The sequence below is a fragment of the Arachis hypogaea genome, chromosome 1 (assembly GCF_003086295.3).
Source record: "Arachis hypogaea cultivar Tifrunner chromosome 1, arahy.Tifrunner.gnm2.J5K5, whole genome shotgun sequence".
NCBI classification, from domain to species: domain Eukaryota; kingdom Viridiplantae; phylum Streptophyta; class Magnoliopsida; order Fabales; family Fabaceae; genus Arachis; species Arachis hypogaea.
The window spans coordinates 104,523,479-104,539,268 of NC_092036.1; the positions used below are offsets into that span (position 1 = coordinate 104,523,479).

At 31.9% G+C, this 15,790-nt stretch overlaps 1 protein-coding gene across 1 annotated transcript; it reads right to left on the bottom strand.

Moving 5' to 3' along the window:
- Positions 1–449: 449 nt before the first annotated feature.
- On the bottom strand, positions 450–2,301 carry LOC112706403 (uncharacterized). The gene is made up of 3 exons (XM_025757702.3): positions 1,676–2,301; positions 1,501–1,582; positions 450–1,393 (listed from the first exon to the last, which is right to left on the bottom strand). The coding sequence occupies exons 1-3, from the start codon at positions 1,685–1,687 to the stop codon at positions 699–701; spliced, it is 789 nt and encodes a 262-aa protein (XP_025613487.1). The 5' UTR covers positions 1,688–2,301; the 3' UTR covers positions 450–698.
- Between the last annotated feature and the right edge of the window lie 13,489 nt (positions 2,302–15,790).

Sequence of the window (15,790 nt, forward strand, 5' to 3'; positions counted from 1 at the left end):
AGTACAGAAAAGAAAAAAATAGAGAGAAAAGGGAGACAATGACGTAATTAAAGTGCATTAATTAGTGGGTTGGATCGTGGTTAGAAAGTTGTTCAACGTGTACACACACTATTTCAATCCCCACTACCAAAGCTACTTCTCGTTTTGAGTAAATCAAATAAATCCATCCACACTTCACCCTTAATTTGCTTACACGCAAATAAATGCACTTCCCCGAATAGCTATATAGTTCCATCACTCGCCTAATTTGTCAACACGATTAATTAATTCACTAACCTATCGTATCATCATGCTTCCCTAGCTAGTAGCAGCAGTGCAGAATTTGTTCAAGCGAAAATATTTAGTATTCATCAATTATTAGACGTTATCGTCGTTCAAAAATTATTATTATTATATATACACACACTAGAAAACTAGAAACAAGTTGAAAAAACAAACAAACAAACAAATCAAGAAAGAAATTATGTATGATATTAAAACTACTACTACTATATATATTGGTATACACTGTATATTTTAGAATGACGAGTTACATGGAGTAACTCTCTTATTCTCTGTGGCTTCAATATTTTCACATTCACTCATTATTCGCCGTGAATTTGTAATGATAACCAGAAAAAGAAAGAAATAATTGGTTGAAGAGAGAGAGAAAGAGAGAGAGATGCATGGCATGAGGATGGCGAATAGCGCAGAAAATCTCACATGACGGAGCAAGCTGACGTGTTATCTTCACAGAAATATTCATCGCAACGGCTCACGTAACACGGCCTGCCCCCACCGTAACTGTCATACACGGGCCTCTCGTAATACCCATCGTACCACGATGGCGGCCCCCCGTACCCCTGAAAGCACGGCCCACCGGGCCGACCTTCATAACATGGCCCACAACACATCCCAATTGGAACCACCGCCGGTGGTGGTGCCGGTGGACAAACCGGAACGGGATCACACGGAGGGGGAGGTGCTGGAGCCGGAGCCGGAGGTGGAGGTGGAGGAGGATCAGGAGCCGGAGCTGGTGGAGGAGCAGGTGCAGGAACCGGCACGGGTACTGGCACCGGAACCGGAGCAGGAGCTGGTTCCGGAGCAGGCTCCGGAGCTGGTGGTGGTTCCTTGGGCTTCTCGGGTTCTTTGGGCTTGGGTGGTTCCTTGGGCTTCTCGGGGTCCTTAGGCTTCTCCGGTTGCTTAGGCTTCTCTGGATCCTTGGGCTTCTCCGGGGGCTTGGGTTTAGGCTTTTCGGGCTGAGGCTTGGGCTTAGGAGGCTCGACAATCTCAATGCTCTTGATGGTGCCACAGGCTTTGCAGCAGAGCTTATCCCTGAGCTTCTCGGGGTTGCAGCAAACTACAGTGATGGTGACGATGTTGTTCTTCTCGTCGTACACCTGGTCTCGAATTTCTCTTGTTCAAACGCCAAAGAAACAAATCAACTCAATTTGATATCTCAATAATGAATTAAATTTTCAAATTAAATTGCTCTTGAACGAGTAGGGAGAGGAGACTCACGAGGGAATTTGCAGAGAACCTTCTTGACCTTCTTGTAGCACTTGTTACACTCAAGATCAACCTTGAGTCTCATTATCGTCACCTGCATCATCAAATTCGATCAATTGAATTATATATACATGTCACAACTGAATTTTGAAGCAGTTTTTAATTTGCAGAATTGAAGTGAAAGTACCTTCTCTTCCATGGTTGGATTTGGTTTGAGGCACCGCAGAAATTGAAGTGAAAATACAGGGGGAGGGAGACGAAGAAAAACAGAAGGGAAAATCCGAAAATTAGAAGGATCGGATTGATCCGAGAATATACGAGAAAACAGAGGAAGAGAAAGAGAGAAGAAAAGGGAAGGAGGGAGTAGAGGTGGGGACTATTTATATTGTAGTATAGTAAGAAGAGAAAAGGTAAAGTACAATATATATACAATGAGAGGGATACACGTAATGTTAGGAAGCACATTGAATTGAATGCTAAGTTAATTTTGGTTACATGGATTGGATGATGGTGGAAGGTGAAGACGACTAAAGAGGCAGCTGGAAGTAAGTGAAGTGGTGATACCGATAGTATATTGCTGACTCTCCAATTTACCACATCTCATGTGCTGTCTTCCTTCACACGCCTCCTTTCTTTATTTTGGACTACATGCACACCCCCATTCTGTTCATTCTTTTCATCTCTGCGATGCCGCATCCCAATAAATACCCATTCAATTAATGTCCATGTAAATAAAATCAAGACTCAATTATAGAAAAATGCAATTGCCATCCAAAACATTTTTTTGGAGAGTTTCTTGTAGTTAAGTCTCGGGTAATTATTAACTTCACATGTTATTTTAAGGTTCGAGTGTAATTTTAAGAATTATTTTAAATTTTAATTTGAGTTTTATCTAGACTTTAGAAAAGTTTTAATTGTGGTTTATTAGTGTTACATTGTTATGTTTTTGGGATGAGTGGTTTCAGATCATGATATTAGAATTCCAGATCATGATATCCGGATGGTTATTCTAGATAGTATAGATTGGCTCCCTAGCACTACTCTTATGATCGATATATTATGATGTTGTATGAATCTTTAGTGATAAAATTAAAGTTTTGTTAAGTAGAAATAATTTTTTGAATAATATGAACAATAAATTCTATAATTTATCCAACAAAATAAAAAATACTTCACTCTTAAATTATCTCATAAACTCTAATATTAAAATAATTATTCGCACATTTAATAAATTAAATATTTAATATATTTATTGTTTATATTATTTAATATTTTTATTATTTACCTATATTTTTTTAAAATTAACAGTGTTGGTTATTGAAACTGAGCTAATGAATCAATATATTTAAAGACTAAATCTCCTAATTATTATATTTAGTTTCATCAAACATATTTAAAAAGATAATAATAACTTAATTTAAAGAAGTCATTTTTTTAGACTAAAATATATGTTGAACCGTTTTCATATGTATGTGGGTTTTGTTTATGGTAGAAACTCATCTGTAGTCGACTGCAGGTGAAGTTGTTTCTTAAAAAAAATTGGTTTATTTTATATAAATGATTTATTTAAAAAAACCGGTTTGAATTGGACTAAACGATTATTTTTATTCCTTCTTCTTCGTTTTCACACGTTCGTTTTCTTCCAATCCCTTTTTCAGAACTAATATCAAACTTTCAATTAGGTATGTTCTTCTTATTTATATTTCTTAATCAAATTTATTATTTCAAATATATTTCTTAATTTATGTTTTTATTCATTCCTCTGTGAATGATAAAAATTATTTAATAAATACGTACATGTTTATGTCATCATACCATTTTAATATTTAGGATGAAATTGATTGGACATTAGATAACAATTTTGGGAGTTCTACTGTTCACATATTTGGCTAGAATCAGTATAAAAATTGATTGGATTGCCGTTACTTTTCAGATTCAAGTCATTATAGGTAAAGTTAGTACCTTTATTATGCAAGTATTGAATTAACAAAACAAAAGTTAATTTAATTTAACGGTAAATTTGTAAAATAAAAGTTAATTGATTGATTACCATAAAATTTAATTTAACGGTAAATTTATAATTGAACATATTTTTAAAGCTTAATTTAAAATCTGTTTACAGCTTAATTTAAAAACAATTGAAAATGTAAGTTATGAAAAATAAAACAAAGCTCATCAAGAGGATAAAAACAGAGATACAACAAAAAGGATAAATGATACCATTTATGCCATTTTTATAAAAAAAAGTGAATTTTGTTTCTTTTTCAGAATACTAAATGTTACTTTTTCAAACAATTTGTATACATATATTTGATGAAAATTAAATAAATAAAAGTTTCAGATAAATTTAAAGAAAAATTGGTCAATAAAAATGAAGAAGAAGAACATATCAAATTCATCTGTTAGGAATTTAGGAATAATATGCAGAAAGAATTGAAATTATTTTAAAGATAGTTATTTGATCTACTTAAACCGATTTTTTAAATAAACTATTTGTATAAAATAAATGGATTTTTTTTATAGGACTCTAGGGATACATATGCAATTACGATAATGTACGAAGGCATGCGTGCCGTACACGTGTCTCGGGATTAGTTTATCTTGATCAGATCACCACATAAGTATTGCATTACAGAGGTGATCCCTCTCCACTGAGTGATGGATGTTGTTGGACCAAACCTCACCTAGCTATTTTATGCTTCAAGCTAGTAAGGGGGTGGATTATTGATTAATTCAATGACCAAGAAGATGATTCTGTTATTAAATTGTTGGGTGGGACTCGTCAAAATCCGTGGGCTCCATAGTCTGTCCTATTTCTTCCATCTCTATACACATTACACACACCCTAAAAAGATTGCCTAACAAAATAAAATATACACTAAAAGGAATAAATATTTTTCCCTTCTCTTTTGGGAGATTAATGCGCTTCAATTGTTTAGGATATGATTTTGACGGCTGGTAATGCTAACAAATGAAGGCTTGTCAACTATATTACTTTAATTTTATGTACCAAATAGATTATGTGGGTAAATGGAGAGAGGCTAGGAGAAACCTGATTAATTTTCTTTTGGAATTTTCTAGATAATGCGCTAGTTTATTAAAAATTTAAAATAGACCTCAATAATGTTGATTGAAAACTATTTTTGACTTTGGTGGGAATAATGGGTGATTTTATTGTGTTTTTGGTTGTGGTGTAATGGGTGTTTTATGGCAATATATAGTCCAATCATGGTCTTAGCTATGGGCCCTTAATTTTGTTGGGCTCAAAAAGGTAGCCCAACATAGGATAAGTTGGCCGCCCGCACAAAATATGATCTCATCTAAGTGGTCTCTAGTAGGGTTATTTTAAGGAAAAGTGGTCTACGTAGTCCATGACCAAAAACCAGTGGTAACAAGAATGATAACCCGTGACGCAAACCCCACCTTTAAAAAAAAAAAAAGCGAGAGTGCTTCAATGCAAGAAGGCGTTTTTAGTTTTTTTTTTCTTTTTTAATTTAGTGTATGATCTCATGATTTTATATATTTTTTTTTGTCAATAGATTGCACAACCTCAATTCTAAATACACAACACACTCACACATTTCTTATACATTTTATCACATTTTTTTGACACTTTTAAAAATCATGTTAATGAGCCTTAACTAACATGACATATCTCCCCTTCCCCACCTCAAACGTCTAGAATTTTTGAAATGGGATCTCCTAATGTCCCCCCCAAAAAAAAAAACAAAATGGATCTCCTGCATAATTAATTCCATCCAGGGATATTTATAGTTCGGTTCGGTTCGAAGATTCGGTCCGGTTCCAAATTTTTTAGGGGTTAATTTGATGTGGTTTTATCGGGTTTAGAATCGAGTAAAGGTCTCAAAAAATAGATCCGGTCATTATTTCGGGTCGGGTCCTGATCATAATTTGGGTCGCTCGAACTCGGTCCGGTCATCATACACAATTAATATTTTGTATTATTTGTGATGAATGATGGCTATTCTTATGTAAAATTTAAGTATTGTAACCTTAATATTTTGTGTTATTAGTCATTATAAGACTATAAATTAATGTTTTATGTTTAAAATGCATAAGACTTTAGACTAATGCATAATATTGTGTTATTTGTATTGATTTAAATATTTGGTGTTATTAGACAATATTAGTATTAATTGTGGTTATACTTTAATTTTAAGAAAGTGTTGGTTCTTTATATATTTTTCTAAGTAAATTTTACCATGTGAAATAATGGTTGGAGTCTTGAAAATTTAGATATTTTACAAAAAAGTAATGTTAACGGCCCGATTTTTACTCAATATAATTATAGTCCAAAAGTATATAGATTTTATGAGATTTAAAGTCAAATTCGAATCTAACAAATAAATTCAATATATATTTCAGATCAGATTTAGATTATATCAAATTCGATTTCACCCGAAATGAACACCCCTAATTCCATCGGTGCAATAACCGTTACTGCATCCACATACAGCTACAGTACTACCACCTTTGAGTCTTTGACTAATAAAAGAAATTACACATCTGTCCTCAATGCAATGCAAACATTTGTTTATTCATTCTTTGAAGCGGACAAGTTTGTGGAATATGTGTACAAGAGGACCAGAAAGCAGGCAACAAGTATTAAAGAAGGAAGAAGCAGATCAGAACAAACAATTAGAGGAAATACTAATTAATTAATTTAAGTAGCTCAACTAATTTATATTATTTCGGTTTGTAAGCCTTAGATTATTCCAAAGAATCAACGTCTTATAACACCAAATAAGGGTACAAATAGAACGAGTTAATATATATTGTGAATAGCCTTAATTAATGTGCCTCGTTTCACATTTGACATATCCTATAGCAACGTTTTGTAACATAAAGTGGAGTACAAATAAAGAAGCTAAGGTCAGAGAAATATGATGCACCTTATCTCCCCATTTTGGGTTGGTTTGTACGTGCAAGTAGCAGTACATATAGTTTTGGACCACGCACAAGGCATAATTGCCTAAGTTGAATTGAGAGTACATTGATTAGAGAATTTTAAGACAAATACAGGCATATAATGCAAAAGTAAAAAGGCGAGAATGTGGAACACTGATAATTGAGGTCTTAATCAAACAGATATTGGGATTGTGCGGTACCTTCATGAATAATGGCTAAGCCACAAAAACAACATATGCAGCGCATATCATATAAAGTGGTTTCTTACTTTCTTTTCTTCTCTGTGTTTCAATTTGGACCTCTATGGGCCTAGCTAGCTTCGCTTTTTGGAGCTTACTATCCATCTTCTCTTAATTATTAGTGCTCTAGGCACATTTTGGAGTAAACGGGCCCTTTCATCTTCTTCAAACGTTTTCCCTTGGATGAGACAAAAGACAACTAGCTTATGAACGCTTAGCCTTTATCTCGAGTGCAACACTTATCAATCAAAATGGTCAACAATAATAATCTATCAATCGTTTTTATGTAATTTTCAATATGTATATTGATTGGTAATGGTTGCATTTTACTCATATGCTCAGATAATGCCGTGACAACAGTTTGATTGATGGAGATTGTTTAATTTACAGATACTACTCTTTGTGGTACAAATTTAAGGAAATTAAATGGATAATGTTTCATTCTGATTTTGCTTGCTTTTCTTCTGTTAAAGGCTTGATTCCATCATACTTATCATAGTAACGAAAGACAAAATCACAAAAATGCTGTCTCATATTCGTACGTGTATATAACTAGTAATTTATTGATTAGTGACAAATTTTTAGTTGGAGTTTAAATTTGTAGGTTAGATTAAAGATACTGTTAGAAAATAAAAGTGATATATATATATTTATATATAATTAGTTATTTGTACGTATAAATACATGTGTTATTTTATATATTTAAAATATATATTTTGTATTTTTAATACATAGTTTAGAAAAATATTAAAAAATTATTAGAATTTTTTTTGTCATGAGATAGCCATTAATATTTAAAGTGTGAGATAAAAGTATATTGTTAAATTAGTAAATTAAAAGAATTGAGTTGATGGCTAAAAATGAAAAAAATAAAAAATTATGATGATCTAGCATTTTTTTATATTTTATTTGAATAATTGATTTAAAGATCTAGCCTAATTCAATTACTAAGGGGCGCATCGAGTAGCTACACGGTAGAAGGCAGTATTAATTTTTAATTAAGCATAAAATTAGCTGGACAAGGTAGTATGAAGAAAGCATCTACTCCTACCACCATTGATGTGAACCTCATTTCTACCACAAATTAAACATAATGGTGGATGGGAATATCAACCATGATATCAAAGCGAATAACACTAACTGAAACAATAGGGGGTAAAATTAAAATTATTACACCATTGATGATCGAACCCAAAACCAAAAGTGATATGCGCATGTGAACGATGTGGGGCGCCCTCAATTCTTAGGCTCAAACTCTATGATGAATGAATTCTCCCTCCGATCCCTTCTGTAATTTACACAAAAATAATTAACAAATATATATGTGCGGACCACGCATATTATTGGTTATGACAATGGTCAACGGATTGTGATCGATCACATCCAAACAATTGAGTCTCAGCCAGAATTACTGAATAAATACAATGATGCGTTAATAGCCTTAGAGAGCCATCAATAATGATATTCTATTCAGATGGAAACGCATCTTCATATAGTCTCTACTGGTGAAAGATTCATCACTCCCTAAGTTACATACTGCAAGAACGAAACAAAATCGAGTTTAATTTATTTCGGGAATTAAAAACTAATATTAATGCCAGCTAATTAATAATGAACCAACAATAATAATATTCATCTGTCCATCACACTTGCAACTAATTAATAACGTGACCGTAGCAATAATAATGTTCATTTTTAAATGCCAAATATGCAATAAAAAATACACTTTCTAGTTTCTATAGCTTAGGGCATGCCTAATGTTTTCTACTTGGATAACAACAATTCAGAAGCATCCCAATAACAAAAGTCATTAGTTTTTGAAAAGACTTCCAAGTTATTTGTCTTTTGTCGATGAATGCTAAAGAGACAATAATCTAAAATTATTTTGTTTAACTTAATATTTATAATTTTATATTTATAAATTTTAAAATTATATATCTATTATATTTAATATTATATATTTATTTTAAAAATAATTAATAAATATAAAATAAAATAATTTTAGATTAATTTTTGATTGATTTTAATTGTCTCTTAAATATTTTTTCTATGTAATAGTAATAAAAAAAGGATTGAATTAAATCTCACCGTAACCTATTGGTCAAAGATAAATTAATTTTTGTCCACTTGGATTAGAGAATAATATGGGTAACGAGAAAAAAAGTCAAGTGAAAGTTCTGATGAAAAGATGACCCGTGAACCAGGCCAGATATAATTAATTTTTCTTGTTTTGTATATAGGTTGGTGCGACGTCATATTTTGCCATCTTGATATTAACACATTTCTAAGCAAATAATGGTGTGAAACCAGGAAAATATTTGTATTCAGCAATCATTGAGCCCGTGAGACTCTTAATTCATATCCATAAGAATTATAAGATGCAATAGAAGTTTGATAATAGATACGGACATATAATAATTAATAAATAAGATTTAACCAATCATTAGTTAATATATATATTTTAAATATGTAAGTTTAAAATTTAAGACGTATAATTTTTTATTTTTTAAATGTACAAAATATTTTTAGATTGATTCTTGGTTGATTTAATTTTTATTATTCTTGAGTAGGACCATAAATTTCAATGTCATGGCATACCTGCAACATCACGCCATGATGTGAATTTCTGTTTTGTTATCATTTTATTTAGTGAAAGATGCCTTCTTTAATTTTTTACTCATTTACTTGATGGAACTGTGGACACTTTTTGAGCAATTTGAATTTTAAAAGTTTACCGTATAAGAATTGACTATCTTCATGTAAGGTCGATTTCTTTCTGAAAATCATCTATATAAAGATAAATATCATCTATAAACATATAGGTATAGCCCCATACCCACTTTTCAGTTTTTTTCGCAACCTTAAAATGTATAATGTTTTTATTTAATTAAGTCTCTTTCTTACCAACAAATAAATATAGTTTCTATGACCAACATTGTTTAAAAATATTTTTATTCTTCTGAATTTAAGAATTACTTGAATAAAATTATACAGAATAAGTTAGATAAATGATGCTGTCACTATTTTTTTTTATACTAAATTTCTAATATTTTGAATTCGTCATTCTTAATGGTAAAAGTGTATCTGCAAGAATTTTCATGCTCAAATTAGCATAAATTACAAGAGAAACTAAAATAGAAATCATAACTAAGTACACATATTTAAAATCGTGCATATATTATAAGATTATGATGTGAACAAGAGATAAAAGAGTGGAGGAGAAGATGGATGGATTTTTTATTTTAATAAATAAAATAAATTAATATTTACTAAAATAAATAATTTTAAAAGTATTTACCGATTTAAATTTTTTTGTCGACGTGTATATCTTGTTTACACTGTAAACGAGATATACTTATGCTTATTATAAACGAGATAAGACATGTCCGCGCCTATATATACAAGTCGTCTACAGCTTAGTTCCGGATCCCAGTTTGACTTTGTCAATCTCTTTCCCCCATTTTTAATCCTTTCTGACCATACCTTCGACTTAATCGGTGATGACGCGCGAGGCAGGGAATGACGAAGACATCAATAGGCTAAACGAGACGATGCATTACGCCGGGGCGACCGACTTCGAGGTTAGTTTTCTTATGTTTGTTTAATTTAAGGATGTGGTCATTGTTAGGGTAGTCATGAAGAACGAGAATGTAGTTATATGAGTTAGCAGTTAAGTCTCTAGGAGGAATTTAGAACTCTATTTGCTTGTGCTAGGTTGGTATGACATAATTATTAGTTTGGTACTCTGTTATTCTCAATGTTCTGAAAATCGGATCGAACCGGCCGGTCCGACCGGTTTAACCGTAAACCGAATGTTTTTACGGTTTGGTTTAACCTATAAAATCGCCAGTTACAAAACAGTTTAAAAACCGCTGAACCGGCCGAGAACCGGTCGGTTGGACCGAATCGAGAGCCGGCCGGTTTTCCTAAAACGGTGTCGTTTCGCGTTTTGGATAAAAGGAAAAATGGGAAGCCTTCAGACGTTCAGTGCCTCCTCTCAACTCTCATTCTCTCAAGCAGCTCTCTTCCCCCAAAACAAAAACCCTAGCAGACTAACAGTAGCCTCCACCGCCGCCGCAAGGAGGGAGACACTGCCGTCGTCGTTCTTGAGCTTTCCAACTCCTGTTTACTCCAACTCCTCTCAACTTTCACTCTCTCAAACGAAACTCTCTTCTCCTAAAAAAAAACCCTAGTTTACAGTAGCCTCCACCGTCGCGGCAAGGAGGGAGACAGTGTCGCCGTCCGTCGCGCCGTCGTCTTTCTTGAGCTCTCCAACCCCTATTCACTCCAATCGAAGCTTCTTCGTCGAGCTTAGCGTTCGTCGTCTGGTCTACCTTTGCTCATCCGTGCTTCTGCTGCCATCCATCGTCGTGCTTGTTGCCTAGTCGCCATCGTCCATCATGCTTAACCACTTTCTCTCATACTCTGCCCAGTTTGCTCAGATCGAAGAAGGCAATGGCTTCTCTACTCACTGCTAGTGCTTGTTCTTTTTTTTTGTTTTATTTTTTTCAGCAATTATATGGATTATTGAATGATTAATTGATTATTGATTAGCTCTGTTCACTGCTATTGTTCTATTGTGATGTACTGTACTGTTTTGTGTCTTCTTTGCTGCTGTTCTCTGTTGACTGTGGTGCTGTGTTTTTATTTTCAATTAAAATTTTTTTTGAGAACTTAGTTTTTCCATGCTTGATAAATTGTGCCAATTATGTATTTTTTGAAATTGGTATGACTCTGTAGATTCTAAATAGTGTGCTTCATGTTTCTGATTTCGACAATTTGAGTTGTTTATGAAACATAATTTACTGTTATTGCAAATTATTCGAGACCACTTTTGAGGAGTGTATGAAGCAGATTACTTGCTGTGTTTGGAGTTGTGTTAATTAAATTGGTTAATTTGTTATTTGGGTCATGTTACAGCTTGTAGTTAAAGAGAGTTTAAAGTTCCAATATCCATTAATTACTTTGCAATATTAATATTATTAATAATATTATTAGTAATACTAATCACAAAGTGGAGAGAAATTGTAGAATTTGTCACATGGATTTGGAGAGTGATAGTTCTGAGTTTGATATTCCAATTGAATTGGGTTGTCCTTGTAAAGATGATCTTGCTTCTGCCCACAAAGTATGTGCTAAGACATAGTTCAAGATTAAGGGGAATGTGTGAGTATAAAATCCTATCTTTACTTCATTTTTTTCAATTGCAAAATTTAATTTTTGATATTTTTTAATGTTGAATTTGATCAATTATGTGAATATTTTAGACACCTTTATATTTATGATTCATGGAATTGAGAATTGGATTGCTTGATACTGGCCTATATGTATACTTGTTTTATATCTTGGTGCTAAGTCTGACAAATATTCTCAATTATTTACCGCTATGGTTTTCTTCTTGAACGGAATTTTATTTTTTCAAAAAAATCATAGAGGATTAGGGTTGTGAATTGTTTAACTGAGTGATGAGTGTAAAGCTGAAGATGATTATGACAAAAGTGCTCGAAAACATCTTTTAAGAGTGTTTTAAAAAAAATTTTGAGTTTGTATTTTGATAAGATCATATGGTAGAAGATATTTTAAAATTTATATTAAACTATAATTATATTTTAAGATGTATATTTTTAATTTATTTATTATTTTATTCTAAAACGGTTTTTACGGTTAGACCAATGAACCAGTGAACCAGTGACTAGAACGGTTCGATAACCGGTCCGGTTTTTCGAATCTTGGTTATTCTTGTGCTAAGTTTTTAGTATTTATAACGCTATAGTTAGGATTTGCCAATTATAGAAAATGTAATTTAGAGACATGTGTAGGTTAGAAACATGGAAGTACGTTCTTCAAGGTTGTATTTGTTTTTAGAGACAGGACAGAACATGACACTGAGACGGAGACAATAAAAACCATCCTTTGTGTATTGTGTTTGGATACGATGGACAAGACACTAATATAATGTCTAGTATTATGTTTGGATACACATGGATAAGACTAAAATATTATATAAAAGGACTAAAATAGTCCTGTGATTCTAAATTTTCTACATCAAATATAAATTAATTTAATAAAAAAATGAGAGTACATAGTAGTACAGACAGAACTTGAAAAAAATATTTGAAGAAGCAAAAAATTTTAATAAAAAAATATATTAGTATTTATATTAAAATAAAATTATAAATATAATTATTTTATTTTTAAATTTATTATTAATATGTAGAAATACATATGGTTAAGATTAACAAAAAAATAAATTTGAGTTTGATTAATAAAAAGTTTTGTTTAGATTAATAAGTCAAATTAATTTTAAATAAAAAAAATCCATTTTTACATAAAAAAAAGTTTTTGCACATAAAAATATATTTTTATTTAGAAAATTAATTTTTTTATCAAAAAACTAATTTTTTAAAATTATATAAAATCAACTACAATTTATAAATTATTTTTTAATATTTTAAAAGATCAATTTCACTTTGATAATATTTATCTTTTAAAAATTTTAAGATTAATTATTTTTGTTATTATTTTTATTACAAATCAAATAATATAATACAAGGTTAAAATGGTATTGAAGTAAAAACGATAAAAAAAAATAATTATCTACCTCAATAAAAGTTTCTACAGAAAGGAGAGAGTACCTGAAAAAGAAAAAGATAGAGAAAGAGCAGGAAGAAGAAAGTACCTCTATGAGAACAACGCAATAGGAAAAATAAGGGAGTAATGGTGGAATAATAAAAAATATCCATGGAAGTAGCTGTACGTTAGATGAAAATATTTGCTAAACTTTAATGTGTTGTGTACCATATTAAGCTGGTCTAATTACTAAAAAAAGAGATAGAATCCAGTAACCTAGAAATTTAGAATATTTTATTCATAAGGCTAAATTCTTCTTTTTTTCATTCTTTAGAGGCCTCGCCTCCTACTGTTTCGGCGAGTGACCAAAACTCTTCCTCCAACCGATGCCATCATCCCGTATCTGAGGCCGGATTCGGCGACACGGTGCTCCTCAGGGATTTCACTTTTGACAACTCCTTTATTTCAGCAATCGTGGAGCGATGCCGTCCAGAGACGCACACGTTTCATCTCCTGTGGGGTGAGGTCACTATCACCCTGCAGGACGTGGCGTACCACATAGGCCTATGCGCACACGGTAACCCCATCGGGGGTGCCTCCGTGACTTTGGTAGGTGGTACCAGACGGAGACGTGGGCGTTGGTGGAGCAGTTGCTCGACGCCACGCCTTCCGTGGCAGCACAACAAGCTACGCAGAGGAAGGAGTCCTTCACGCTGAAGTTTGTGTGGCTGTCGGATCGTGTCCGCCAGATGTCCTCCGACAGACGATCCCGAGATCCTCCGAGAGTACGCCAAGTGCTATATTATGTTATTGATCGGAGGGTATTTGATGACCGACAAGTCCAACAATCTGGTGCACCTTCGTTGGCTATAGCTGCTCTGGAACTTTGAGGAGTATAGGGCATTTTCCTGGGGCTTGACTGTGCTGGCTTGGACGTATCAGTCACTTTGTTCGGCGGCACATTAAGGCGTCACGGATATCGCTGACTGCACTCCATTTTTGATGTCCTGGATCTATCAGAAATTTTTTTAGTGGTGTCCACCAAATGGAGGGGTCTATCAGTATCTTCTGGCCGCGAGGTGCGAAATGTTTATTTATGTATTTGAATTAAATAATTTTGTCAATTCTTTTGACAATGTATGTATCTCGTTTACCGTGTAAATGAGATAAATTTATCTTGTTTATACTGTAAACAAAATATATGCATTGTCATCTCGTTTATAGTGTAAATGAGATAAAGTAACATAATTTAAATCGGTAAATACTTTTAAAATTATTTATTTTATTTATTAAAAGAAAAAAATCTGAAGATGAATAGAATATTTTTTTAAATTTTAGTGTGAGCAAGATGCGGTGAAAAGAAAAAAATAAATAAATTATTAATTTGCAATAATATAGATGATACGGAAGATTAAAAACCAAATTATTATTTAAAGAAAGAATACGTCGTAGCAGGATGCACAAAGTTTGTTGTGTATCTCCAGAAAGAATGAAAAATTCTTAAAAAAAAAACAAGTGCAGCCAACTACTATTCAAGGAGTTGTCTGTGGTCTAAGTCCTGTTGCGAAGATTGAGAATAGGGTAAAAAAATTGTAAACAAGCTAAGGGCAGAACAATTTGACACAAATAAATTAAAGTAAAATCTGATTCATCAATTAATCGAAGCACATTTAAATGTAGTTTGAATCTACCTATTTCGAATTCACTTTTCACGTAATTCGAACCATGTAGATTCGAATTACACATTGATACCCAAGACCACATAGTTTAAATTCAGTTTATTCGAATTACGCACATGTAATTCGAATCAAGCTGATTCGAATTCCTCCCATGCATGCCATGCAACATAATTCGAAGTGGCTTAATTCGAATTACTCCAAGTGTATTTTGAATCAGGCTGGTTCAAATTACTCCAAGTGCCAATTATATAATTCAAATGATATTGATTCGAATTACACATTGTACAATAAGATACTAGAAAAAATACTATATAATATAAAAAAATATACTAAAAAATATAAAATAAGATTATAACAAATTAATTTTTAGTATAAAATTATTAAATATAAATTAATTTTAACTCCTATTAGTACATTGAATTAAAAATAACATATAAAAATGTATTTGTATTTATCAAATTTTAATAACATATAAAAATTTAATGACTTTTTAAATATTTTTTTATAATAGGAGTACATTTTTATATACTTTAAATACTTTATAAAAAGAATATTTAAATACTTTATAAAAATATTATTTAATAAAGTGTGGTGTATGTTTATCGTACAAAAATAAAGTGTTGTGTCAATATAATAATATTATAACATTTTAAATCAATTTTTTTCTAGGATTTTAGATTAAAAGCAGCACATGAAAAAACATTATTGGTATTTTAAAGCTAACTTAATTAAAAAACATAGAACTATATTTTTTAGAATTTTATGTACATAATTAGGCTATTTTTTTTTAATATTTATCAAAGATGTGTGTTACACTATGTTATTTGGTTTTAGGTAAGTTTTATTCTACTATAATTTTTTTTTACTTTTCAGAAGACATAGATC

What these genes read in the sequence shown, in the direction of transcription:
- LOC112706403 (XM_025757702.3), bottom strand. An exon ending in GGTTCTCTGCAAATTCCCTC is followed by an intron (nt 1,394 to 1,500) that starts GTGAGTCTCCTC and finishes TTTGAACAAGAG; the next exon opens with AAATTCGAGACCAGGTGTAC.